Source organism: Melanotaenia boesemani, chromosome 11 (genome assembly GCF_017639745.1).
Source record: "Melanotaenia boesemani isolate fMelBoe1 chromosome 11, fMelBoe1.pri, whole genome shotgun sequence".
NCBI lineage: Eukaryota > Metazoa > Chordata > Actinopteri > Atheriniformes > Melanotaeniidae > Melanotaenia > Melanotaenia boesemani.
Genome location: NC_055692.1, coordinates 11,409,278 through 11,437,270, shown reverse-complemented (window position 1 = coordinate 11,437,270; position 27,993 = coordinate 11,409,278). Strand labels below are relative to the sequence as shown.

Below are 27,993 nucleotides of genomic sequence, written 5' to 3'. Positions count from 1 at the left end.
CAATCTTATTTAATCTCTTTTTAATTTAGTGGAAACTTATTAGGACACTTATTGTCCAGTTTGGTGGACAAATGAAGGAGTTGTGTGTGCTCTCACAGCACATTAAAGCAGTAGGAGTAAATGTCATCACCCACAAGAACGAAAGACCTTGCTGTAAACTGTATTTCTTTCCTTTGGTAGGATGTAGGTGGCTTCTCTCAAATAGGTTAATATGTTGTGGCCTTCAAAAGCAAGAGCAAGATGGAGCATGATCATTACATCTGCAGTTTTGTTAGTAAAACCTGACTGAGCCAACTTTCTCAATGTTCAGTCATAAACCTAAAACATCTGACAAGTAAACTGAATAGTATATCTTGTTACAGGCACGTGTCAACATGTGGGATGTATTAGGTATCTAATGAAATGTCAGGCATCTTAGTTGATGTTTTGGAAGTAGGTAATAAGTGCAGCTATGGTTCTGATGCTTTCGACAAGCAGAGTGTGGTGATTAGAAAGCTACATTACAGCATTGCAGGAATAAAACAGTAGTGATGCTTACTTGTGGCATGGCAGAACACAGTTACTTTGAGGAAATGCTATGTTTTTCTTGATACCACAGAACATTCTCGGAGGTCTTTCTTTTTGTTTTTAGTTAACTCAATATTTTGATAACTATTAATAGTTATCAAATGACTGAACTGAATTGACTGAACTACAATTTTGTTCTCCTTGACGTAGCTGGTGTGTGAAATGTGATAAGACCATACAGCCGAGGAGCTAAAATATCAGGAAAAAACACTCCAAGGCGCCAATTAAACTAGTTCAGGCATGTGATCAAAATGACCCCCTCAGGTGAGCTCTCATCATCATGACTTGTTGGTTGGCCTCTGTTGACATGAGTGGAGTAGAGCCAAGGAAGATGTGCATGGAAGTTTTACAGATTATTACAGCTTTATAAGGTAAATAAAAAGCTTTTTATTCTAACAATGATGAGATATTTTCATATTCAGCCCACCTCCAAACTGATCTTTGTCTTTCTTTTGTTTAGACTTTGTCATGATGAGCACTCATTTAATTGCTTTTTAGTAAGTAAATAAAGAGCTTTTCACAGATTAAAAAAGTGTTGCACATAAAACAGGTACAATAAACCAACATAATTTAATAAAATAAATAAAGTTAAACCCTCAACCAAAAGCTTTCCTGAATAAAATAGTCTTCAATTGCTTTTTAAGATTCCATGGAGTCGACCACAAGGAGGGACAGGGGCAAGTCATTCCATAGTCTGAGGGCTACAGCCTGAAAACCAGGTCTCCCTGGATTTTACAACAGGTCTTTGGGACCTTCAGGAGGCTCTGGCATGAAGACTGAAGGGTGCGCCCTGAGGAGTAGGGACACAGCAAGTTGGCAATATACTATCGGGGTGCTGACAATATAACCCCTGGAAAATCAAAACTAAAATTTTAAAGTCAATACAAAATTTGACTGGAAGCCAATGAAGTCTTGATAAAATATGGGTGATGTGGGGTGTTCTGGGTGTACCTGTCAATAGTCTGGTGGCAGAGTTCTGTACAAACGGAAGTCTGTTAAGAGTCGCTTTATTGAAACAAGTGAAAACAATGATCAATACAAGATAAGATAAAAAGCATGAATGATCATTTCAAGACCTGATTTTGACAACATTCTTCTAACTTTAGAGATAGTTCTCAGATGATAAAAACAATTTTTGGTCAACTGTCAGGAATGACCCTCCAAAGACAGACATAGCTTGATCAAACACAACCCCAAGATTTCTGAGGCTGGTTTTAACAGATGAGCCCAGAGCACCAAGATTACTTTTGATCAGGGGGATCTTTTCATCGGGAGCAATGATCAGAGTTTTGCTTGAATTTATCTGAAGATAATTTGAAGAAAGCCAGGTTTTGATGCAAGACATACATTCCAGGAGCACAGATAAAGAGTGAAACTCTGAGTCATTGAAAGAACAATAGAACTGAATATCATCAGCGTAAAAGTGATAGGACACATTTTTAAAGCCACAAATCAGCTGACCAAGAGGCATCAGGTACAATAAAAACAAAGCAGGACCTAGAACAGAACCCTGTGCAACTCTACAACAGAGGTTGGACACGTCAGACATTACATTGTTGATGACAACATTAATAGTTCTTCCTTTCATGTATGAGGAAAACCCCTCGAGGACAGAAATTCAAGTTGATTCAAGTGTAGTTCTCAATATCCTGTGATCTACAGTATCAAAAGCACGTTATATCCAGTAAAACCAGAACTGTGTAGCGACCCAAGTCTGTAGCTATCATCACATCACAGGAAACCTGACATTATAACCCACATAATCCTTTCTGCATGAAAGCCACTACATACATTTTATTTTTAATTTATTGGATGAGAATCAAACCAGTTACCTGTCACCTAAGGAAATTGCTGTGTTAGAAAAAAGTCCCTTAATAAGCTTCAAGTCGTTTTGCTTGAAGGATTCCATCTCTTTAAATCCCCAAGAAAACCATAGGGAGACTGCAGTACAGCTTTTTGACAGGCAGACAAGGTTTACTTAGACCAGATCCCTACCTCAAAGATTTGACCAAGAGCTCCCTGTGACTTGCATTTCTCATGGCAATTTAACAAGCCTAGGTTAAAAGAGACTGCATGGATCAAGAAAAACCTACAAATCAGGTTGTGTCCTGTGCTCCAAGGTGTCAGCAGCCTCCTTCTGGAAGCAGCACAGATTATGAGGCCCCAATTTGTTTTCATTTAATCAGCAGTCTACTTTGATTAGAGTCAGAATGACTGCACTGCCATTGTAAAGGGAAACAGGTATTTGTTTAGCACTGCAGCTGTTGAGAGGTTTTGGCAGACTTTCTTTCTTCTCCCTGTCTGCCTGAGCTGTTTTTGTGCACATCCACCATGCGGCTAGCGGAGAAGAGTATATTACACTGTGGAAACTACTTTGGTGCCAGAGCTTATCTTTAATCATGATTATACCAGCCTGAAGTCGGCAGTTAGAGAATAAAGAGAATAAAGTCTTATTCTAAGAGTGCTTGAAAAGACTTTTTTTTCCATTTTAATGTGAATCGGAACTCTGTTTAGGTACGGCTATTCACACACAGAATCTGTGTGTTGAGTCACAGTCTGAGAGTACAGTACTGTATAGTTAACAAGAAATAGAAAAGGAAGTAGGCTAATAAAAGTTGTCTTTACAATGTCTACATTTTTAAGAGGGATAGAATTAACAGAATAACAGATGCAAGGGATTTTGTACTTGTACATGAGTGCATGACAGATACAGTGAGATAAAAGGGATTATAACATATCTTTTTGCCTCTACTCCAGCGACAGCTAAGAGACAAAGCTTTATGTGTTTGGATTGTCTGTCTGTTTGAGTAACACCTTGTTGAAATTTCTTCATACATCACATATACAGATTTCTCGGACTTAAGGATGCACACAATTAATACAACGTCCAAGTGTTTACCAAAGACACTTTCATTGCCACTATTAAGCAAAGCAACAGAGAAATAAGAGAAGTTGATGTAAACTGCAGTTTGGCTGGTTTGAGTCATAAAACCATAAAGCGGTAATTATAGTTAAGGGTTTCTACTAAAAAATATTTTAATCAAAAGACACAAGCATGCTCAGCTGTGACCTCATTTATCCATCCATCCATCCATCCATCCATCCATCCATCCATCCATCCATCCATCCATCCATCCATCCATCTTCCACCTCTTTTTCGATATCAGGTTGCAGGGCCAGTAGCTTTAAGAGGGAAGCCCAGACTTCCAGCTCTTTTGGGTGTATCCTGAGTCATTCCCAAACTAACTGAGAGACTTAGCTCCTCCAGCATGGTCCTGGGTCATTCCTGGGCCTCTTCCTGGTGGGACATGCCTGAAACACTAGATCATGGATGGGTCCAGGAGGCATCCTAATCAGATGCCTGAACCCCCTCACATGGCTCCTCTCAATGTGACCGAGCCTCACCCTAATTCTGGTGAAGGTGAGGTCAGACACTCTGGAGAGGAAACTAATTTCGCCTGCTTGAATCCCATTCTCTTGGGTCAGGAATGACATCCTGCCTGAGGTGAGGAGTTCAAGTATCTTGGGGTCTTGTTCATAAATGTGGGAAGAATGAAGCTGGAGATCAACAGGCAGATTGGTGCTGCATCCACAGTGATGCAGTCTCTGCACTGGTAAAGAAGGAGCTAAGCCACAAGGTGAGATTCTCAATTTACTGGTCGATCTACATTCCTACCCTCACCATGGTCGTGAACCGTGGGGTGGGACCTAATTTATTCCCAGGTAATATTTAAAATTATCAGCAGTGATTTTTTTTAAATGCATATGGCTGTTAGATGTCAAATGTCCACACTTTCTACAGATTTCAGATTCCTATTACTAGACTCCCATAAACACGTCAGAAATAGCCGAAATCATTGTATTTAACACATATTTGAGGAGTGTTTTTTAAACATACATTTATCTGTCACTTTCTCAATTCAAGTTTGAAAAAGATCAGTCTCCTGGAAACTAGATATCATTCGAATACTCCCACATGTCAAAGTACATGTTTAAACATTGAGTAAAAGATATTTCATATTGATCGGGGGGTGGTGGTAACGTTGTGGTTTGATGTTGAGTTTGCTGCCTCTGGGAATGATTAATTGCAGTCACTGATTCATCTTTGAATTCTGCGTCATATCAGAGTGCTCGGAGAGAATGGCAGGCCTTCCAAAAGATAAAGATGAACCAGATGTAGCCCATTCAACACGATGAATATCATCAGAACACAAAAAGAAGAATAAAGAAGAAAAACGTACAGAACTGAACAAAAAAATTACAGCAAACTGAAGACAGAGAGTGGTGGATGTTTATTAAAAATGCCTCCATTAAGTTGCTTCTGAGAATGGGAGTCATATTAGCTTTTGTACTTTCTTTTTCTACAGATTGATCTCACCTCTAATGATATTGTTGAAAAACAGAACAAGCCAGAATTCCTTGTGGTTGGAATTGGCTATATCACCTTCATTTGTAGGCATTGTATCAAAGAGGAGAAAATGTTTGGCTGTCAAAATGTGTCAAAATAAACATTTCAGGAGGGTGTACTTTTCTCATGACTGTGTGTGTATGCTGGGTGAGCCAAGAGTTCACCCACTGTGGGTCTTCAGTGGTTTCAATGCTTCCTGCTTTGTATTCTGAGTAGGTGCAGTGCTGCATGGAGGTGTTGACCAGGGATCTCATGGAACAGCTGCTCTTTGAAAACAGGCAAAGGGAGCCTCTTTGGCAGACAGGTTGAATAGTTGGGAGAGGTTGTCTCCCTCAGCCATTTGGGGAGTGGAGTGGAAGGATAACAGGCATGAATGACACTGGTGGGAATCGTTGTATTTCACAGGTGACTAAAACAAGGCCCAGAGCTGTGTCTCAGTCTGTAATATAATGTGACGCAAATATGATTTTTAATATAAGAGGAGAGTTGCTCTTTTCAGCTAGAGTCTGTTATTCTGTGCTCATTAGAATTTGTCATCTTTGCATTGAGAGTATTTCAACCCCACATTGGTCACCCCTCCCATAATGTGGATGCTCATTCCAGTCAACAGGAGGCTGCATTAGAGGAGGATACTGAAACAGGAAGCACGTACCAAATTTTGATTTAGTCACAAATTGCAGACCTTTATGTAACTAAGAAGTGTTTGAAATTATTAGAAAAGATGCGTCTATAAAAGTGTGTTTATTTGAATTAATCCATCATCATAATTTGTATAAGGACAGTAATGGTATCTTGAATCATATATGATATCCTGACACTATTTCTTTTTACTTTTATTTATTCATTTTTATTAATTATCCTGTCCACCATCATAGCATGCAGAATGTTGGTGTAGTGGCCTTGTTGTGTTGGACAAATTTGCTTTGCCAACAGGAGCTTGCTGGATATGTAGGAATAAAGCTTTGTGGATTTAAGGCTCCCCCTTGATACATGTGTATTCTTTACTTTGGATATTGCTCAGTTACATGTATATGCTAATCAAAAAAGAGGTGGAAGATGGATAGATGGCTCAAAGATCCATCCAGAGAAGAAAAAAGAGACAAAAATACAACAGATACATAGCAACAACAATAGCTTAATGATCTAAACAAAGAAACCAGACAACCAACTGCTGCACCACCAGAAAATATAATACAGCCTTTGTAAGAAAACAAAGCAGACAATCATCAGCAGGACCTATAAGAAGAGGTCTGACACTGTGTAGCTTAAGGTGTTTTCTGCAGCAGGTGTTGTTTATGTTAAATACAGTGTGCTGTAAAGTTTAACTCGTCATGAATTAAGCTAATTGAGGCTAAATGTTTCTACCATGCTGGTGATATTTTCAAACAAGGAGAACAAAAACATAACAAACCCTGAAAAACCTGATTAACTCATTCAGAAATATTGTTAGCTTACATTTTCTCCTAGTCTGCATCAAAACTCTGAGCTATGATATAGTGTTTTGTTATTGTTATGTAATTTTTTAAACAACTGTTTGTTCACACACCCAGTTATAGAAATAGTTTGAGTTTTGGTTCACAATTTCTGCACACTAAAATAAGCTACATTAAAATAATCAACCTCATTCCAAAAGTTTGTGGCCACCTAGGGGATACCTGTGTTTGTTGCTATTGTACTTTTAATTGATTTTCTTCACCAGAAACACATTCCAGTTGGGCTCCACAGAGTGTAGTTTATCCTTTAGTTAGTGGTCACCTGAGCCACTGTTGATATTAACAGGAAGATGTCCTTTGAGAAACAGCTGCTGCCTTTGATTAAAGATTACTTGAAATAATTTGTGAGTGTCATCCTATCTTTAGCTTAACTAAGGCCCAATGGTGCCATAACACCTCAATAAATCAATTTCTCATCAATTAAATAACTGTTTTGAACAAACAGGGATGACCCCGGGAATAGAAGAGGTGAGAATGGAAACTGAAGGGACAAGATCGCATCTCAATCTTGTTGCTACTTTGGTGTTTTAAGCTTAGCAGTATTTGTGTTGAACTTAATGAAGTCAGCTTTATTAAGTACAGTTTTCAGTATGCTCTTAATAAGAAACTAAATACTACAAAGACTATTTATTTGATCCAGGCCAGACATCTTAAAACATCACTTGTTTATCTCAGCATGGCTGTTGAAAAGTATCCTTCACTGTGCTGTGAATTGAATTCATAATATCTTATTACAGTTGAGGGACTGCTAACATAGTTATTGTGTTTGTGTGTTTTTCTGACTCTCCAGTTAATTGACCAAGTAATGGCAGGACAGTAAAACTTTTATCCTAGACATGAACGGTTTCAGCTGTCTAGAATTTCAGAGGAAATGTCAGATTTTCTCTCAGAATTGGGAAAGGTGAAGGAATCTTTACAGACTACTTAGTTTTCCATCAAAGTATCTCAAAAAACTTCACTGGTCATAGATGAAAAAAGCAAAAGAAGGCAGATACATTGCTTTTTAGCTTTTGATTCTAATTTAAGTGTATTATTTTGCTATAAAGATTCTGTAGCTGTGTTTATGACTGGTAGTTTTGAGTAAGGCTGATTACAGTTACATGTATTAGACATACACTTACTGAAACCTTTAAATTTATGCTATAGAATAATTAAATCATCTAATAAACGATTAGATAAATTATCTTTATCAGTGAGCCCTTATTTCAAGGGGAAAGAATTGTTATTCAAAGGACTAACACATAGATTTGAGCCTGATATTTGTGCAACTGTGCACAGATGTATGTAAATTATCGTGTTAACCTACTTATCCAAATCTGCAGCTATAGCCTACTTTTTCAAAGTGTAGCCACACTTATAATTCAATTCATACCTCTCCAACAGATTAACATTAGCCTTAAATAAATTTCCAGCACCACTCAGTCATGCCCAATCCATTTATAGATCTCTTCAAACATATGATTCAATTTGTACCCCAACAAGTCTTTAAGCAGTCTCAGTTCTCTCTCAGACATGCATCTCTAATAGCGTCATTTACATGTCCTCCCAGAACAATTGGGCCATTGACTGTGCGCACATTAATAAAAGGATAAAAGACGAGCCTCTGTTTTTTTCTCCAAAAGCTGTGGTGAAATTTTATGAACACCTCCCAGGGGAAGGACGGTCTGGGTTGTTTTAAATGAAAGGTGAATAGTGGTCATTCATTTGGAATGATATTAATTATTTTAGCCCCTTTGCTGTCTGTTACAGTTCGGAGACTACGACCCTGACGTTCATAAACCGGGCTTCTTGGCTGAGGAGGAACTGCTGCCAAAGAGAGTGAGTGATGGCTGGTTTACTCATTGTCATTCACGAATAAGGATGCTGACACTTGTGTCTTCTTATCTTAGCCTGTGCCTGCATTGTACACTGTGTGACATTTTAATAAACACAGTATCACCCGCATGCATTTATGCATATTTATGTCTTTCTTTCTCCATTTCAGGTGATTAACTTGTACCAGATGACTGCAGAAATGTGGGAGGAGAGAATCACAGCGTGCTATGCAGAGCACAGAGGCAGGACAAGGTAAAAACGGCTGCTCACAATTTTCAGTCATCAGCACATTTTCAGTTTTGAGTTTGCAAAGGAATGGAAAGATTTAGCTGAAAATAAATGTTTTATGCAAAACCAGTCCACTTTTGGCATTGCAATGCTGAAAGAGTTGCATAAGATTAATTCCTGAAGGGAAGTTGGAAGTTTCAGAATGTAAACTTTTTAATATTCACTGTTAGTCAGGAAAGTAGATCAACACCAATGTGTACAAATTAGCACAGACTTTAACCTAATTAAAGGTGCTGTATTTTCACAAATATCAAATGTTAGAGTACTTTTTGGACAAAACAAAATGCATTTCCTTTAGTAAATTTAAAGTGATGGATGATTGAAAATCAGTCATTGTACTGCTGCACTTTTCTCCACCACCAAGCTGAGCTAAATTAAAAATAAATGTGAACAAGTTTGAGTGATGTTGAGTGTCCTAAACCTCTGTGGGTGTGAAGATTTTATGCTGAAAAGTTAGGTTTAAAAGACACTTAGCACTTAGCTAAGTAATAACTGAGACACTAGTACTGATCAAGAAGCCTTTTACCCTGTTGGAGTTGTTGGAGGGGAGGTAGTGATGCTCATCCTTTCAGTGTTTTTATTGTTTTGGATGTAGTGCAGGACAGCAAAGAAGGACTACAAAGCATTTGATCTAAGGCATGTTTTATCAGGCGCTACAGATACAAAAATAATAGTATTTATAGCTCTTTTCACACTGGTAAAACATAACACCCACAAACACCTGGTGTTGTTTACAGTGGGGAAGGGTACAACTGGCATTCAGTTTCCAGATGACTCTGCAGTAAGCATCAGTTCCAGTTTAGATCGACAGTGATGGAAACATGACACCTGAGTGGACACACTAATAGTTTGCTGTGCTCTAAGCTGCAAGGGAGAGTGCCGCCTCCCACCAAATCTTAAAAACCCAGTTACAAACCACAGCATTTCACATGGAGGCTCTGATACTGATAAGTGGACTGACCTACAGATAAACAGAAACTTGATGGATCCATTTATACCAGTCGACACAGCAGCTGGCAGCTCCCACTCTCAGTCCTGCTGTGTAGGACTGACTGCCATAGTGTTGTCACAAAAAATTAGCTTTTCCTTTTTATTTTTTTATTTTTTTTTAATTTAGAAATCATGCTTACCAGATTTTAGCCTGTAAGATAGTCAAATGCAATAGCCTGCAGGTTTGCCTTTAGGAGCAATCAATGTTAGCTGCACACTAAAAGTAACAATGCTGCTTCTGGCTGTGAGAAAGGAGTCAATCACCTTGTTTTAATGGGTTATCCTCATTTGTATACTGGTCCACATGCTTTGCAGATTTGATTTAAAATTGAGTTGCAGGCACCACATCAAAGTAATTGATTGACCTGCCGTGTGTCTCATGTGCTTTAAAAAATGAAACCATGAACTCTGTTACCTTTTACGTTCCACTGCATGAATCAAACATTACCATTTTAGTTCCTTCTGATCTGCTCTAAACTTAGCGCGTACTTGATGTCCAACCTAGTTAAGATTTGTTTACTTGGCATAATGCTCTTCTGCCTGTTAAAACTTTGATGTAGCTTAAATCATCGATTTTCCAACCACCCATATCAAACGGCCTGTTATTATAAGTTTAGGTGCCAGCATGTTCCAATTTCCCCTCGGCCATCAAAGTAAGTTAATGACCTTTTTTTTTTTTCCATTGAGTTGACCCTGAAATCACAACAGATCTGCCAGCATGCTGCAGAAAGAGAAGAGTTAAACGCCTTTGTTTTCTTTCCAACATTATTTACTGTCTTGGAGGCATCAGAATAAGTTGTTTTCCAAGCATGACCTCTAAAGCCTGTTAGAGAGTTATCTTTTTGTTGTTGTTGTTGTTGTTGTTGTTTTTTTTTTGGTGCTGTGCTTATGTTTTCTCCCTTGACAGAGCTTTGTGGCAGAGTTTTTACAGATCACACAGAGTGACAGATGCTAAACAAAAGCAAAGGAAATGAAGTCTGATCTCCCTTTTCTCTCCTCTCCTCCCACCTTTCCCTCCCTCTATCCTCCATTCCCATCGGATCCCTCTCAATCGTTTTTCCTTCTGTCTGTCTTTGAACCAGGGATGAAGCTGAGATGGAGTATTTAAAAATAGCTCAGGACCTGGACATGTATGGCGTCAATTACTTTTTAATCAGGGTGAGTTTATGCTGCTTAGCTATATCTTTATAAAGTAAGCCAATATGAGAGATTAGAAGCTGTGTCATCTTAACCATGTCATTATGTAATCATGTGCTTGAAATAGCAGTTTGACTCACCTGTCTGTCTCTTAATCCATGATTTGAATTTTGAGCATTTCCAAACATTCCTATGTATTTGTATTGGGATAAATAAATATCTGCTCTTTGGCTTTGGGTGTATTCTGGATGAGTCACCACATAACAAACTTTCAACTCTTTAAAATAAACAGAATTTGACTTCAAGTGGTCCTGGGCTTGATCAGTGTGTTCCTTTTAAAGGCAAAGACATTTTAAAATACGACCAAAAAGTCAAACTCAGCTCACCCAATAAGCAGTTTTCTATTAAACAAGCACAGATTGCATTTACGTCTCACAAGCAGTGTCCAGCTCAGTTCTAACAAATAGCTTTGGCAAGCAGAGCTGCTGCAAAGCTGCTTCTGTCAAATTCAGGTACAAATGAATGTTGGCTGGAAGGGTGGTCTCACAGCTGCTTGCTGGTGTTGGGGAGTAAAATAGGGTTATTTACTCTTTTGTGTTTTAGAATAAAAAGGGAACAGACCTTCTTCTGGGAGTGGACGCTCTGGGTCTGCATATCTACGAGCCAGACAACAAACTGACACCCAAGTGCTCCTTCCCCTGGAATGAGATCCGCAACATCTCCTACAGCGACAAGGAGGTGGGAGAATCTGTTGTAGAAATTCATGATAAATGATTTTATTCAGTTCAAAGCAATGTAGAACTAAACAGAATTTTCATGCCGCTATTGCCAATAATCTGGTATTTTTGTTCATATTTAGTTTACCATCAAACCTCTGGACAAGAAAACCAGCGTTTTCAAGTTCAACTCTTCAAGGCTAAGAGTCAACAAGCTGGTGAGTTCAGCCAATCCTCCCACAAGTAACCAGAACAGTAGTGAATGACTTTTATCGAGTATTTTGATAATGGAAATTGCACCAATGTTTGTTTGTGTTTTTTTTTTCCTCTTTTGTGCAGATCCTCCAGCTGTGTATAGGGAACCACGACCTGTTTATACGACGACGGCGAGTAGACTCACTTGAAGTACAGCAGATGAAGGCTCAGGCCAGAGAGGAAAGAGCCAGAAAACAAGTACTGATAACTGAGAGACAATTTGGAGAATGTGTCAAAAGTTCTGCATTTTTTTAACCAGATTCCCTGCAATGTCCCATCTACTACTGTCATACACACATTAGGATCTGGAGTTGCAAGAACTTTTATTATTGTGGTCATATTCTTAATTTGTCCTTTACTCATTGAAGAAAACAATGAGAAGTCAAGCGGGTTGAATTTCTATCCAAATATCAATGCAGATTTGAAGCAAATTTTCAGAATATCTGTAAAGCAAAGGCAAACGAATGTCTGCCATATTATTCAGCAATGAAGACACACATCCAAAAAACATTTACAAGACATAGTTCTCCAGCCTGATGCCAATGATTTATCACTACTGGGAAAAGCACTGTGAAGGAAGATTACCTCAAAGAGCCAGACAGATTCAGTGTTGAATCATGTAAAAAATTAGATGGAGGCATGACATTTATGTTTGTCTCTTGCTAAATCTAGGACTGATGCGGTATTTCCTGGCCTTTACACATGTATCCAAAAGTTAATGCACAATGCTTTCTTATTCCAAACTTTATATCCTCACTTGTCTTTACTGTCTCATACTCAAATGTCCACCAGAGACAACTGTATCACCCTGTTTCCGTTTTAAGTACCTTTCATGTTTCCACTAATTTTTCCAGTAATTTTTGACCACACTATCGTTTGTGTCTTTCAGGTAGAGCGACAACGCCTGCAAAGGGAAAAGCAGCTGCGTGAGGAGGCAGAGAGAGCCAGGAATGAGCTGGAGAGGAGGATAATTCAGCTGCAGGATGAAGCTCACATGGCCAATGAGGCCCTGGTAGGATTCAGATGGTTGGCTGCAATCTAAAATTTACCATTTTGTTGGCAGTGCCACATAGATTAAAGGTTCAAAAGCAAAAGAAATTGTAACAAAAGCTTCACTCAACATTAAGACATCATGTTATCTGTTCCAAGTGTTTTAGTGAATTTTCTTTTCATCTTCTTTATCAGTCAGTTTTTCTGTTTCCTCTCAACTTCTCTCCTCTCTTTTGTCCTTTTTATCTCTGCATATGTTTTCATTTTTCCACCAACTATCCATCTTTGCTCAGTGTCTCCAACTTATCTGTCATTTTTAACTCTTCATGTGCTTCTTCCCCTTCTCACATCTACCTTTCCATCTCCCCACTTTCTGCTCCTGTCCAGTTGCGCTCGGAACAGACGGCGGACCTGCTGGCCGAGAAAGCCCAGATCGCAGAGGAGGAGGCCAAGCTGCTGGCCCAGAAAGCTGCCGAGGCAGAGACAGAGATGCAGCGCATCAAAGTGACCGCCATGCGTGGCCAGGAGGAGCGGCGGCTCATGGAACAGAAGATGCTGGAGGCTGAGATGCTCGCACTCAAGATGGCTGAGGAGTCAGAAAGGAGGTGAGGAAAAGAAGAAAGAGCACTCGGTAAATTTGAAAAGCGCTATCCATATTGTAGTCTCTATGAAGTATATTTGTTTAGCAGCTTTTGTGGCTTTAAAACAATCAGAACCATCACTTTCATACCCAGATCCACTTTCTCTGATTCTCACACATCACACAGTATTGTTACATCCATAAAAAGAAAAAAAATATATTCCCACAGCTTACCAACTTTCCAAGAGTTTCTTCTTTTTATTTGAAATCCTTCAAACAGAATAGCTTTCTTACAGGAACTACAAAAGGTAGTTCCTAAATAACTCCCTCAGCTTGGGAGCCTCTGAAATGTTTTTGGGTTGGCACTGTATATTGTTTAATGTTGAGGTTTGCAAGCATATTTGTGCACAGTAGTCAGCCACTGTGCTCCATGCACAGAATATATTGCTCAGTCAAATAGGAATATGAACAGCTTACCTGTTTGAAATCATTTCATTTGTACAGCAACTGAGAAGCAGATTGCAGACACTGTGCTGCACCCAGAGGATTAAAGGAAATAAAAAGCTTTTATTCAGCTACCCTCCCCACTTGGCCTGAGGCACAGCAGTTCTTATGTGGCAGTTAATTGTTAGGAGTAGTATTGATTGATGGTGAGAGTTCCTTCCAAATAATCTCTTTTACTTCACACTAAAGTTCCACAGGGCTAAAACATATTTACTTTCTGATTTATCTGTGCCTTTCAAAGCAATTCTGTCTGTGTTTCTTATACTTTCTGGGTCAGTTGGACCAATAAAATCAAACACGACATCTGCTCTTCACTTTTTTAGTTCTTCGAAGCTCAGAGAGGTGTAGATTTTTGCTCTGGCATGAATCTCAACCACTTTCTGTACAGCTTGATTAATGCAAATCATTTCGTATTTGTAACAAAACACTATACAAGCTATCGCTAATATAATTTCACAGCCTCTACTTCACAGTTTATTAGGCAATCATTTCAAATAGACACCATTAGCCACTTACATGTAAGTGCAGTTTCTGGATGAGCACTTCTCTGCACCAGAAAAAAATCAAACCCGCAGCACTCAACAAATAAATGACTACGTCCACTCAAATGCTAGAGGCACATAGCTCACCCACACTAGCAAGGAACTGCTGAATGTTCAGGAGCAGCATATTACAGCCATACCACATGTCCACTCAGTGAACAGTGAAGTAATGGAGTCAGAAATAATTATACTGTGTTGTCATACATTGATCACCTTGGTATTAACAGAAAGACCTCCCTGGATCACCGAATATCAATGTACTGATTATGTTAAATAATTATGGATTCAGTTTAGATTATTCTGACTCCTTGCTAAGTGTGTTGGGTGAATTAACATATTCCTCTCTGTTTGTCCCTCAGGGCTAAAGAGGCTGAGCAGCTGAAACAGGACCTGCTGGAAGCCAGAGATTCAGAGCGCAGGGCAAAGAACAAGCTGCTGGAGATTACCAGCAAGGCTGTGTATAGGGTAACTGACCCAAGACACACACACTTTAGTGTTTGCGTTCACATAAGCCATGTGGTTACCGTGTAACTGATAAGTAAAATGTTTAAAAGCAAGCAGTAATTAATGACAATTATTGTGAGATGGTAAGGCGGTACATTGATAAAACTTTCCAGTTTTAGCTCCACAACTACATTGATTTGCTTTTATTGCTTTGCATCTGAAACACAGAAAAAATAGGCAGTTGTGTTGATTACAAGACCTGAAAATTGATTATCAAATACCAAAGAAAAGCAGTTAATTGCTATATCTAAAATGACATTTTTGTTTAAAGGTAATTGTTCAGTAAATTGTGCAGGACCATGCGCTTGGAAAGGTTTCTGTGAATGTGATGCACAGGGTTGCTGCAGTATGCAATTTTACAAAACTATGACTACTTATGCAGTTTCCTTCCTTGTTTTCTAAAATGTAACAAACCATTCAGGAAGTATAATGCTCATAAGAGAGCAGCTAGCACTCCCAAATGTGTACAACCATATGAAAAACAGCAGCTATAACAAGCCTGATGTTGTTGACACCAACAGTAGAACTATGTCTATCAGATACTTTGCAGAAAAGAAAGCAATTTTTCTTTATATTTGTAAGAGAAACACTTTTTCTTTGCTGTTTTCATCATTGTTTTCATTCACTAAATGGATAAATAAGGTTGAAAGACAAAAAGAGTTTAATCCGTTCTCCAGGGTGGGACATGACAAATGAATGTGTATTTTACTCAGTCTCCCTTCCAATTACCCAAACATGTTATATACCATTTGAATGATGTATGGAGTTCATGGAGAGAAAATGGAGGCCATTCCAGGCTTTACTCATAATTGTAGATTCAGTATTTCAGACCAAATGACATTTGCCTCTGAAGCCACACTGTACTCCAGTAGATAATATTGCAACAAATGGTCCTGTTACAAAGCAGGGGTCCAGTAAAAATAGTCCAGACAAAAAGTCTCTTATCCATAAAAACCCATAAGAGGTGAAAATTTCAGGATTTTAAGGGTTTAATAGCTAAACAGCCATAGTATTAATTAGTTCATTTGCAAAAGGAAAATAAAAAAAACAGCTAAATTTACTTTAGTTCCTCTTAGAACAGAGAGATTGCTGCCCTACACAAATAATATAACACACAAAATGTAAATTAAGTTAGATTAAAAAACTCTTAACGCAGATGACAATTAACATTTTAACTGTCATCTATGAACTGAAAAATGTATGAGAAGCCTGAAAATTTTAGCTTTAAAAACTATAGTTATACAACCTTGAATGTGACATACCTGTAAAGAAATACTGTTCCATAGTTCCTGTTTATATTGTAAAATTATTAGAAGTCAAAAAATATGAAAAATAAACTACACAGAGTGTATATGTTGTGGTAAATAATCAGACTGTATTCTGGTGCACATAAATTATAATTCAGAAGTAAACATGCAACAGAAAACCATTTAGAGCAATCTTCTTGTGCAATTGATTGCTGGGATTAAAATATGCCACGACTTTACTGGTTTGACAGTTTTATCTCGACTCCCAATAACATGCACAGACACCCTCACACACACACACTGACACGTGCGATTGTAGTCCCTCAAAGCCGCACCAAGCTGGAGATCGTTGCATAAGAACAGGCAACATAAGGCTGCCCACGCAACAGCTTCCAACATGTTAAAAACCCACATGTTACACGTTCATCTGCCTGCACACATGTACACACAAACACAAACAGATATATAGATGCTCATCGATGGAATACTAAACTCTTAGCCACTTATGAATGAAAGGTATTAAATATTTTGACTACATACATTGACTATATATTTATAAATGTCTGGGGAGAAAAGTCTGTATACATAATATTTTCCATTCCTCTTGATGTCAGCTTCGGTCAAGCAGCCATCTGTGTGCTGACAAAATGTATGTTAAATTTTTCCATGTTTCCATTCTGTAGCTTGGGTTTACATTTATACTTTGTAGTCCTGTTCCTATCCAGCTGATTCCTGAGGTGGCATACCAATGCATATCAATCAATACATTTCAGACAAAATATTTAAGCATATACTGTCTATGCATATTCATGGTCTGAATTTTACATTACAGTGTACATATTGTCCCCATATTTCCCATATTTTTCTCCAATTTTTGTGTTTTTCCTTAGTTTTCTCTTTCTTTCTCTTTCTCCTATCCTTTGTTATTCTGCCCTATTTGCAGAATCTCTCATCTTTCTTTGAACACTCAAAGATGCATGCATCCCATAATTTTTTCTTCCGTCGTAGTCCCCTGCACCGCCGACTGACAGCATGCCTCAAGATTTCAGCTGCAGCAGGGAGAACCTCAGCTTTGACTTTAAAGATACTGACATGAAGCGCCTCTCCATGGAGATCGAGAAGGAGAAGTAAGATGCCAGTCCTGCTCGGTCCATCTCCCTTATTATTTTGTGTTTTGGCCAGTCTAGTTGGCACATTTTACACATTCAAGATATTTGGCAGAAGGAAATGATTAATGATCAGTATGTGTTTCAGAGTGAGATCTAAATCAGTGCAGCGTTGCAATGGAGGAACACTGTAGTTTTAAATATGCACATTTTGATTCAGGAGTTCAGTTCAGCATGTGACCCTCCGCTTTAGCTGCCACTGAGTTTGCTGCTGGCATTCAGGCAATTTATCTCAGTAGCTCTTGAGGTCGATAGTTGCAGACGGCAAAAAGCACATTCGGTCAGGACTGACTCTGGTGGTGAACTTGAATAAATTACTTTACTTCTTAGCTGTTATATAATTAGATGGTGAAGTTTCTATATAAATTCAATCGAGCTGCACTACAGGGAAACAACTTGTTGGTTATACGTCACGGTTCTTGAGGAGGATTTCATGTATTGCTGAGTGGTACAAGAGATTTCGATCAGATTATTCTAGTTTATAAGTAGTGTGTTGCAGGGCCATCCCTGATTATCATTTAATTTATTGGGAAAGACACTAGGATAGGCATATATAAGCTATTAGCTTCAGTCTATTCCTTTTTTGGTTACTAAATGGTATGTTATTGATGTGGTTAAATTTGACTGTGTATACTTAACCAAAAAAAAAAAAGATTGAAAGATAAAAATCTTGTAAGCTAAAAAGTTGCTGATTAGTTAGTTTTTAATCACAACTGATCACAGGATTTTCTAATGGTAATTAATTGCATTGTTATGTACACTACCGTTCAAAAGTTTGGGGTCACTTTGCCATGGGATTCAGTAGGGAAGTGACCCCAAACTTTTGAACGGTAGTGTATATGTGTTACGTAGTTCAGTTCACTAACTTTTGGTTTTTGACTCCTTTACACAAATAAGCTGCATTTTAACGGCAGTCCTTTGACATAGTAACAGTTAAATATTTTGGAGAAATCTTATTTTTCTATAGCCTATTATTTAATAAACAAATCATTATAATAAAATATATATGACAAAAAGGGATGAAAATTTCAGGGGTTTCTTTGTAAAAAGGCAACAAGTCAGTAGGATGAATTTCAAAGCTGTGTGAACGTGCCTTCGTTGTAAACACAGAGGGTAGAATATCTGACTGCAAACCGTCAGGTGTATTTCCCTGCAGTGACAGACAAAAACCACAATAAGAATCTCTATACAGTGAGGAAAAGTCAGTTTTTCAACCACTTTTTAAAAACTAAGACTTTAAAATAAAAAGAAACACTGTAAAAAGAAAGAAATTTTGGCCTTTACACTTTGCAAAAATGCAATAATTGTTAATAAATTAATACACTGATGCAATGTATAAGTTAATAAAACACAAAAGTACAAGCTGCTGGAATATAATGACCAAAGATATATTGTACATCTATCTAATCTTCTATATCTTTCTCATTATTGCCATTAATGTCACTGCATTTGTTTGTACCAGACAGGATAACGTCTCACTATTTACCTGTTTTTTGTCCTTTGCCTAGAGTCGAGTACATGGAGAAGAGCAAGCATCTGCAGGAGCAGCTGAACGAGCTGAAGACAGAGATCGAAAGTCTGAAGCTAAAAGAGAGGGAGACCCCTTTGGACATCATTCACAACCAGAACACAGAGCAGGGGACCAGTAAGCACAGCAACTTTAAAAAGGTAGTTACCAGCTCAGCCGTGTGCATCACAGCGTCATAAATATTCACTGTAACATGCTAAAGAAAAAGGGAGAAAATATTCTTAACATTTTCAAATTACACCCTCTTCCAAACCTGTGTGTACATACACATACACTTATTTTGCAGGACAGAAATCTGAAGTTAAATTCACTTTCAACAATACACAACCAAAGATGTGACCTAAATTCTTCTGAAATTTAGGAAAAAAGTAGATAAATTAAGAATGCTGCTGTGAAAATCGTCCTATTACATAACTGGCTATTAGCACAGTGAAGTGTTGCTGTGTTAAAATGTATTTACTATCCTTAAAGGTTTAATATGCGACATTACGCTGAGTCAAACTAGGGCAGAACACACCAACTTCAAAACAAACTCAGCAAAAAAAAAAAAACCCTCAAAATAAAATAAGAAATTTTAATTGTTATATTTTTGCTCAAACTGTCCTAGTTGGACTCAGATCTCAGACTCAGTCATTTTAACCAAAGAAGGTGTGCTCTAGAATAAAAAAGAAGCTTTATACTCCAAGAGTTTGCATAAACATACACACACACACACACACACACACACACACACACACAAGCACAATCGTCTCTGCAAAGAAACAAAAAACAAAGTATTTATGAGCAGGAAATCTGGGGTTGGTAGCAGGAGAACGGCTGCATGCTTTGAAAAAAGTATCACAGTATGTCTGCACACAGCAAGTAGTTGGAAAGGAGATGAGGAAAAAGGATGAGGAATGCCAAATTATACATGATATAAAATGAAAATCTAGTTCAGTGGGTCTGAAGGCGTCATGTTTCGTTGTTGTAACAAGGATTAATAGGACCCTTCCACGATGTGGAAAACATGGATTGAGTCGCAGAATTTGACAATAAAAATGGAATCAGTTTTAAAAGTGGAATATTGTGGAATTTGCTTATATGAAGGTGTGATATTCTTTCCTTTCTAAAATGAGATTCTTCACCGTGTTTGAGCCAGATCAACAAGAAAAGAAAGATGAGAATCAAACGTATTATGATGCCCCGTCTATGATATTACCGGTGCAGGCAGGGCTCAAGTCTCCTCCAGAAAGTCACCAAATGCAACAGAAACACCAAAACTATCCAAGAAACATTTTTGGTGAAGCGTTGCAAACAAGGTGGAACATTGTCAGATAATGAAAGCTGCCTCTATCAAACTGACCCAGTGTTTGCAGCTGGAGGCGTTCCTGCCATGAGGAGAAAAAACCTTTTGAACTACCTGTAGGAGAGACTGACGGGTCTTAAAAATAGAAATAATAATTTTCAAAAAAGAAAAAACAGCTTGTTTATGGCACTAAACTCAACCAGTTAAGCAGCCAGCTCACATACAGAGGCTACAGCTCCTCTATGTAGCTAGTTCGAACACCGGCCTGGATCCCTTTGCTGCAGGTCACCCCCTCGGTCTCTGACCTCCTTTCCTGTCCAAATATTTGTATTTGATATTGAGCTGTTAAAAATGTATACATCCACCACATGATTAAATACCCCCCTTTTTGAAATCAAATAAGGTTATGTAGTAAAACTCAGAATCAGAGATTAGAAAAAAATAAAAACATTGAATTTAAGAAAAAATAAAAACAGAATCTAGAAAAAATAAAACAGATTCCATAATGCCCTAAATTGAATTATAGTACTGTGTATTGGAATTTTGGATAACTTTATAGCTTTGATAACTAAATGGTGTTTCAAATTATTTAAATGGAGAAGTGTATTATTAATGCATCACTATTTCAGTACAGATGTCTTTTAATCATTCATCAGTGGACTAATCAGTCACATTAGTTCTAACGTCTAAATGGGTAACAATACTTTTACACCATCTTTACACAGGTAACTTATTAATTCATCGTTCTCTCTATGTGTCATTGTCTGTTATTTTAAGGCAGGTTTTTGATTCTGACACCATTACTTCATAGCAATCTTCTCCGCTTGCACCCCTGTACATTTTTAGCCTTGAAGTTCTTTGATGGAGCGTGTTGGGGGGGTGGAGGGGGGAGTGGGAGGTATCATTCATTTTCTGCCATGACCTCTGAAAGTGTACAGTGACTGCTTGTCTTCAGTTTATTAAGATATAAAAGCTTTTTACAACAAATGAGAGGGAAATCTGTGTGGCTTCGTACATCAGCTCAGCCTGTATCAGCCTGGTTACTTCATCTCTCTCAGTGCCTGATTAAGTAATGAACTAAAATAACACAAAATGTGACTCTTTCAGCTTCAGGGATATTTCATAATTGATTGGTCAGGGACGTCGTAATCAGAAGCAAATTCTATTTTCACCATCCTCTGATGGACTGCCAGATTAGACTCATTCTCCTTTATCTTCTTTCTCCAGTATCTCCTGCATTTCATTAAAAGTATCATGCTAAATTCTATAGCGATGTTTCTATTACATTGTATAACAAAAAGTCCATCCCTTATCCTGTTTGTCTCTGGGTGTAAAATGTACTTGTTAAGGCGGCACTAATTGATTTTTCCTTGGTCATTACTCATCTGGATTGATGGGGGCACTTCTCTTATCCAAGAGGAGAAGGAGCTGGGTTAAAAGTGTTGGTTTAATTGAACCAGAGGCAGCCTGCATTCATCCTAATAGAGAGGGATTTGGGAGGGGCACCACGGCATTGCAGAGATGGGGGGGGCGGAGAAACTGAGAGTGAGGAAACTAAGTCAGCCATGCTAAAAGAGGTGAGGAGTTTAGGAAAGGCTGAGGTTGAGCAAAAATGTTCAAAGGATAGAGTTTAAAGGAGGCTTAGTCATTGAGAAGTGCTGAGAATGCACTGAGGAGTTGATGATTGGAGGAGGTGGGGTGATCGGGGGAGGATGCTGGGAAAACAGGGGCAGATGGAATGTGGATCACAGCACGTATATTGAAGCCAAAAAGCATCAGGAAGACCTGCATTCCCGGACAAAGTTTTCTGCAACCAGCCTTTTCTGCTCTTTATGATTAATGAACACAGCCCAGTGCACTTTGCTCTTCTCTCAGGTCACAGGTTCTGTTAGAGCCGGGCCTGTAAGGAAAGCTCATTCCTGTTAACTACAGCACTGTGCAAAAGTCATTAGCCTCCCCATATTTAGCTTCCTATGAGCCAGACTCTGTAATCTTTGAAAGTAGTTTTAAGCAGTAGCTCTCAGGGCGTTCTTTAGGCTTGGATTTTGTGTTATCAACATTGAATGTTTTTTTCTCTCATTTTCATACCAGATTTTGTACCTGACCACTTTCAGAGGAATGTCTTTTTTTCTCTTTTTTCTTGAAGCTACATTTAAAGAGCATTATGGAACTTTCTGACTTTAAAAATATGTGTTTCTGTTTCATTTGGATGGCACAGTGACATTTATTGTGTACATCCCTGGAGCTGTTGTTGCTCTGCAGTGTCCTGAGGTTAAGAAACTGCACTTCACAACTTTTCCTTCAGGGGCACTGTGTCACCTTTTGAATGGGAACCATGGTTTACTCATCAAAGAAACGCAAGAAAACATCATTAGAGGAAGCGAGGAAAAGAAAGAGAGAAAGGGATAGAGCAAGAGATAAGACTAGTGTCAACATCAGATAGAAATTTAATATTTAAATTAAATTTAACAGGAGAGAGCTCGGAGTACAGGTACGGTGGAAGATGGATGCCAAATTAGCCATCGTTAGGGGGCGCCTCAGTGAGAAATTAAATAGTGCTCTGTTAACAATAACCTGTGAATCATTCCAGCATAAAAAGCACATAACTCAAGAGATGAACAAGTTTTCTGTCTACATATAACAGACAAGTTACCAATAAAACAATTTTATCTTTTGGCACTTTGGTACTGGCAGCCTGCGATAAAAACATCCTTTGTTCAGTTTCTTGTGTTGTGTTGTGTAAGATCAGAATTTTCCTTAAATATTGTTTCCATTTGTGGATGTTTCCGTAAATTGTTGCACTTACGTCACATTTTCCTGGCAATATATAAAGAAATGAAGATACTGCTAATTACAAGAGCTTCAGTGGTTCTGTTTCTGAGATCTTTTTAAAGTGTACCTACACCCCCTACTTCTTGCATAACTCCTCCCTCTGCCAAATTTGAAAATGCCTGAAACTGCAAGGGTTGGGTGGGAGGTGTGGGGTGTTCAGGGAGCGGAGAGTGGGCCGTTCAAGATACACAGGCAGAAATGATTGACATACAGCAGCTTAGCAGCCACTAGATAGATGGAAAGTGAGATTCATAAAGCACCTGTGCCACAGAGTGGTCTTTGAGGTGAAAGGCTTTTCACCTCCTCAGCTACACATGAACAAGGTGGTCCTGAACCGTATCAGTCTGAGCCGTTAGCGCTGTTACGCTGGCATGTTAACAGCTCCAGCAGCTCTGGAAGCCGTGGAGACTCATGACAGGTGTGGCAGCTGCAGGAACTCCTGCTGTTAGTTGCCGCTGCTACGATTTGAGCTGCTGTCTGTCACCAGATGTGGATGCAGTAAAGAATAAAATCCGGTGTTACTTTTACACACCTCAAGAGCACAAATCCGTCCCATTGCAGGAAGAAGTCTAAAGCTAGCAAATCTACACCATTTCACCATTCATATGCGTTGGTGGGCATGGTTTTCTATGCCTGCAAGGCAAGGACCCGCCTGTTTGCATCTGGAGGGAGGGGCTGTCCCTCCAGAGTCCACCAGAGTCCCTCTCTTTGTACTGAACACACTGAAGGATCTCTTTTTTGGAACAAGCTTGTTTTTTTTTTATTCTATTTGCAGCATTAATAAACTGAATGAAAAGTTCTTCTTTTACAATGTCGAGGCTGTGTGCTGTGTTTCTCTGTCAGCCTGAACAGTGCAAAGTAATCTGTAAATATTAAGCAGTGAATCTTCCCTCTCACACACTATCTGTTTGGATTTGCTGTCCAAAGGTCCTTTGTTGGCTTTTTCCAGACATAACCACATTTTCCAAGCTGTTCTCCTTCATCCACAGTCTAATATTTACCATAGCAGCCACTTTATTTCCCTTCTCCCTACAGATGCTACTGGGATGAAAAGGTTTGTCAAGCCAGTTTAAAGTCATTGTCCACATTGTTTTATGTTGCATTAGATGTGTCAGCGGCCAGCTGTTCTGTAAGGGTTAATTGAAGTGAATTAATCCACCACCAGCTCATTCAGACCTGGACAGAAAATCAATTAACAGTTTTTCCTCCCACTGGCTTTGATCTTCCGCTATTCTGTGCAACTCTTTCGATCTCTGTAGGAGAGAGTTTTGAAAGCCTTCAAAGTTGTTACGCTCATCCTGTTGTAAACCCCGATTGAGGCTGACTTTTTGTTTCAGTTGATGTAAATTAAGATTGATGAGTGAATCAGTGATGCTTCCCTTCATCCGTCAGTATAAACAGAATATAAACAGAATAACTAATTATCAAGTTCTGTTTACAAAGAACTTCTGTCTTTAGCATTTTAAGTACATTTGGCTAGTAATAGCTCTAAAGTGCCCTCTAGAAAACATGCAACTCACCATGGTTCATTGCCATATGTGAAAATCAGTACATCCCATGACCTATAAAATGGGCACATGTGTTCTTACCCTAAAGTTAACAAGAAGTGAGAATTTACTCTTCTGTTTTGTCCAGTTTTGATGGTCTATTCCATTGATTTTAACGAGTTCAGCATGATTTGGATTATTCTAATCTTCGACATGTTATACAACAACGTTTAAGAAATGTTATTTGTGGTGTGTCCTTGGCGGTGGGGCCAATTGTTGTGTTTTATTGAATTGCAATGTAAGATATTGCATCAAATATAAATGATCCAGTCTGCCTCAAACCAGGATTCAGGGGCCTGATTGTGAGAAAAATTCAGAAAAATTTGACATCTTCGTTTGGTTTCACACTGCAGTGGACTCAGGCCGACTTCTGTTAACAGCAGTTAAGCAGTGGCCATCTTCTTTTACATCTTTATCTTGTTCAACATTTCTTATTCAAGTATTTCATCCTTTCAACTTTTCTCTGAGTTGTGTACTCAGCTGTAGCAGCAGCCTAATGATCATCACACAAAAAGGAAGTTAATCAGTGGATTTTTTTATTTTATGTTTCTGTCTTGGAGACAGTTCTGTCATAAATATTCCAGAGAACAGTGGACTTCTGCAGAAACCTTTCCAGGTGATGTGATTTTGAGTTCTCATGGTTTGGATATATAGGACAGTTTGGGCTTTATGTGAGTGAAGTAAAGATGGGTGCATTTACAAAGTGTCAGCTAGATGAACGGGACAATGAGTGTTTGCTTAAGCAAGATGTAATAATTGAATTATGTAATTTTGTATATGTACACATATGTCTTTCAGAAATTCAGGTTTTCAAAAATGAATTCACATAAGTTAATAGATAATAAATATGATCTCAGAATCATGATATCAAAACAAATAATTAAGTAACTAAAATTTTGAGTACATGGGTGTAGGTACAGCCGACAGTTCTTTATTCATCCGTTTGTAAAATGGCTGTGTGCACATTTAATGATCAGTAATTTTTAAGTTCATGACAGGTTTACAGATTTACACCAAACTCAAAGTGCGAAACAGTGTGTTAAACTAAAACAGATAGCAATGCATTTAAAACAACTTTATGCTTTCAGCAGCTTGTAATGATCTAAGTTTTATTTCTCTTTTAATGACTCTTTAATTCTCTGAGCTTCACATGGTAAGAACTCTGTGTTTCTTTCTAGCGTGGTTTTAGACAATTTTTCTAACACAGTTTACAAGTGAGAAACCCGTCAGTGTAGATGGAAACCGTAAGCAGGTTACCCCAAAAATGGCGGACAAAGCCTCGGTGACGTCACGGGCGCGTTCCCAATACAGTTTTTACTAGAATCTTTCCTGCTTGAGCAGCCGCAGAGGCAGCGAGCTCTCCCAACATGTTGCACTACCACGCACTTTGTCACTTCCTCGCTGTGGTTTTCTCTCACACGACAACTGAACCACACCAGGGTTCACTTACAAATGAGCTGAGCACCTACATTACTCCAAACGGTCCAGGGTCCTTTTAAAGTGGACCAAACAGCTCCAGTGTGAATGCGCCCCAAGAATCCAGGTGTAAAGAGGTCTGCAGATATACAGTTAAGTCACAGTGCTACATAGACATAGTGGAAACAGGAAGCTCACCCAACTTTACATGGTATCAAATCACGTACAGCACATAGTGCGTTTTCTCTAAAGACATAATTCAGAGAACGGATGTGATTTGTAGCTCTACGCCTGAAGATTTGCACTTTACTGGGATAAAAACTCCTCGTCTGTGAGCTAAGAGTCCAAAGAAAAAATAGAATTCGTAATTTGATATTTACTTGCTTCTTTTAATCAAATAAACAACCCGAGGAGCTTCTTTTTTACGAATCCATTAGGAAAAACAACAGATACTGAGCACAAACTAAATAAAAACACAGCATTTCATCTTTTAAATGTCACACTTTGAGACATTTGAGGAACGCTGCTACACCCTGACACCATAGCTGACTCAGATGACGCAGCCAGCTCCTCAATTCACCATGAAAAACAATATAGGATGCCACAGCTTGCAGCCATTCACACACACATTTATACACGCTCCAGCCAATGGGCTGTTGACAGCTGGAAAATGATAAAAACATGAACTCTGGCAATCTTCCTTCACCTGGTTAGACTGTTGACCATCCAAAATCTGGTTTTCATGGTCTTGCAGTTGTTACGTCAATGATCTTGTGCAAACTAGCTGCTCACAGCTGCCCAGGCAGAAAGACTGATGGAAAGCTCCCTGTTGATCTCACTCCTATAAACCTTACCACACCTTGACTGTCCTCTCCTCCACAGCTAACACTGCAGAGCACCAAGTCCAGGGTGGCCTTCTTTGAGGAACTCTAAACTACAGACCTGTAAGCAGCGAGGAATCTGGACTGCCGAGACCGGCTCCAGTCTACATTCCTCTTCAGTGGTCCTCACAACACTGCAAGACCTTATGCTCCACTTGTTGGAAACTCCCAATAAACACTACGAGCAAAAACAAACACTGCCTGGACCTGCAATAACTCCAGGAGCTTCGTGGACGCACAAAATTGAAATTTTCCTGCACTAAATCAGAGACTCATCAAAAGACAAAACAATGAGTGTGTGTTTACATTGAGAGTGATTGCGAGATGCTTCACATTATCCTGGAATATTTTGATGTGTGCTTGCATGTGGGATTTATTAATGTCAGAGAATAAAGTCTGACTGTGTGAAAGGAGAAAGAAACTGTGCTGCTTCTATCCCACTGTGGATCTAATAAGACTGTTTGTGAGGAGTTTAGAATAGCTAATAGCGCAACCTACATTACGTGAGTTAAGATATTCAAAGGGAAATAAACCACTAACTCTATCCCAAACAAAATATTTAATATTCAGCAGTTAAATGAAGCAAAACATTGTATTCTCTTTACCTTCTGCTTAAACACTGACCTTTCATTTTATTCTTTTCTTTTCCTAATGCCAACAAACTCCTCCTTTAAGCTGCATGTTTAAGCAGCAAATACAGGTAATTTCTCTGCCATCATGAACTGAAAGAGCCATTTGTTGTAAATCAGGAGAATTTATGATCTGTGGAGGACATTCAGCTTTTACTTTATACCATAATGAAGCTGTATTACGTAGCAAAACGTCTGCCTCTCTTTTTACAGTGAATGTTGAAACTATAGTGTTAACCATAATGCCTTGGGATCTGTGTTTACATGGTGTGTATATGTTACGTATCTGATCAGGGTGTCCATGTACAAGGCGCTGCATGCTCTCTGATCTGCTCCCGAAACTGACGAGCCCATTTGGGCTGGACGGTTCTTTGAATTCAGACTGGTCCGTCACTTTGTGTGACAAAAACAAAACACGAATTACCATCTATTTTGAATTCAGATGTATTTTTGAATTAATGTGCTATTTCCCACAGAAAGCAATTTATTTTAAAGAATGATAATGTGAAATAAATATATATATATTTCTCTTCATATTTGCATTAAACAGGGAAAATAACCTCCATACTGAATTAAACTTGGGGAACAGTTCTACTTCCTTTATCACTGCTTTTGCATTTTTACAGAATATAACAGATATGTGTGTTTTGCATGTGAAATAAATTAATATAAG

At 38.6% G+C, this 27,993-nt stretch overlaps 1 protein-coding gene across 4 annotated transcripts in view; it reads left to right on the top strand.

The window, feature by feature from the left end:
* nf2a (neurofibromin 2a (merlin)) overlaps positions 1-27,723 on the top strand; it is a 38,068-nt gene extending 10,345 nt beyond the window's left edge. For 3 of the 4 annotated variants that reach the window (XM_042000651.1, XM_042000650.1, XM_042000649.1), the window contains 12 exons: positions 8,218-8,286; positions 8,453-8,535; positions 10,644-10,719; positions 11,302-11,436; positions 11,558-11,632; positions 11,754-11,867; positions 12,559-12,681; positions 13,047-13,264; positions 14,645-14,750; positions 17,045-17,163; positions 18,711-18,870; positions 26,693-27,723. In XM_042000651.1, the coding sequence (XP_041856585.1) occupies positions 8,218-8,286; positions 8,453-8,535; positions 10,644-10,719; positions 11,302-11,436; positions 11,558-11,632; positions 11,754-11,867; positions 12,559-12,681; positions 13,047-13,264; positions 14,645-14,750; positions 17,045-17,163; positions 18,711-18,870; positions 26,693-26,743 (1,329 nt within the window). In that variant the 3' untranslated portion in view covers positions 26,744-27,723. Of the gene's footprint in view, positions 1-8,217; positions 8,287-8,452; positions 8,536-10,643; positions 10,720-11,301; positions 11,437-11,557; positions 11,633-11,753; positions 11,868-12,558; positions 12,682-12,952; positions 13,265-14,644; positions 14,751-17,044; positions 17,164-18,710; positions 18,871-26,692 lie in introns of those variants that run through there. The other variant, XM_042000652.1, reaches the window with a different exon arrangement.
* The last annotated feature ends 270 nt before the right edge of the window (positions 27,724-27,993 follow it).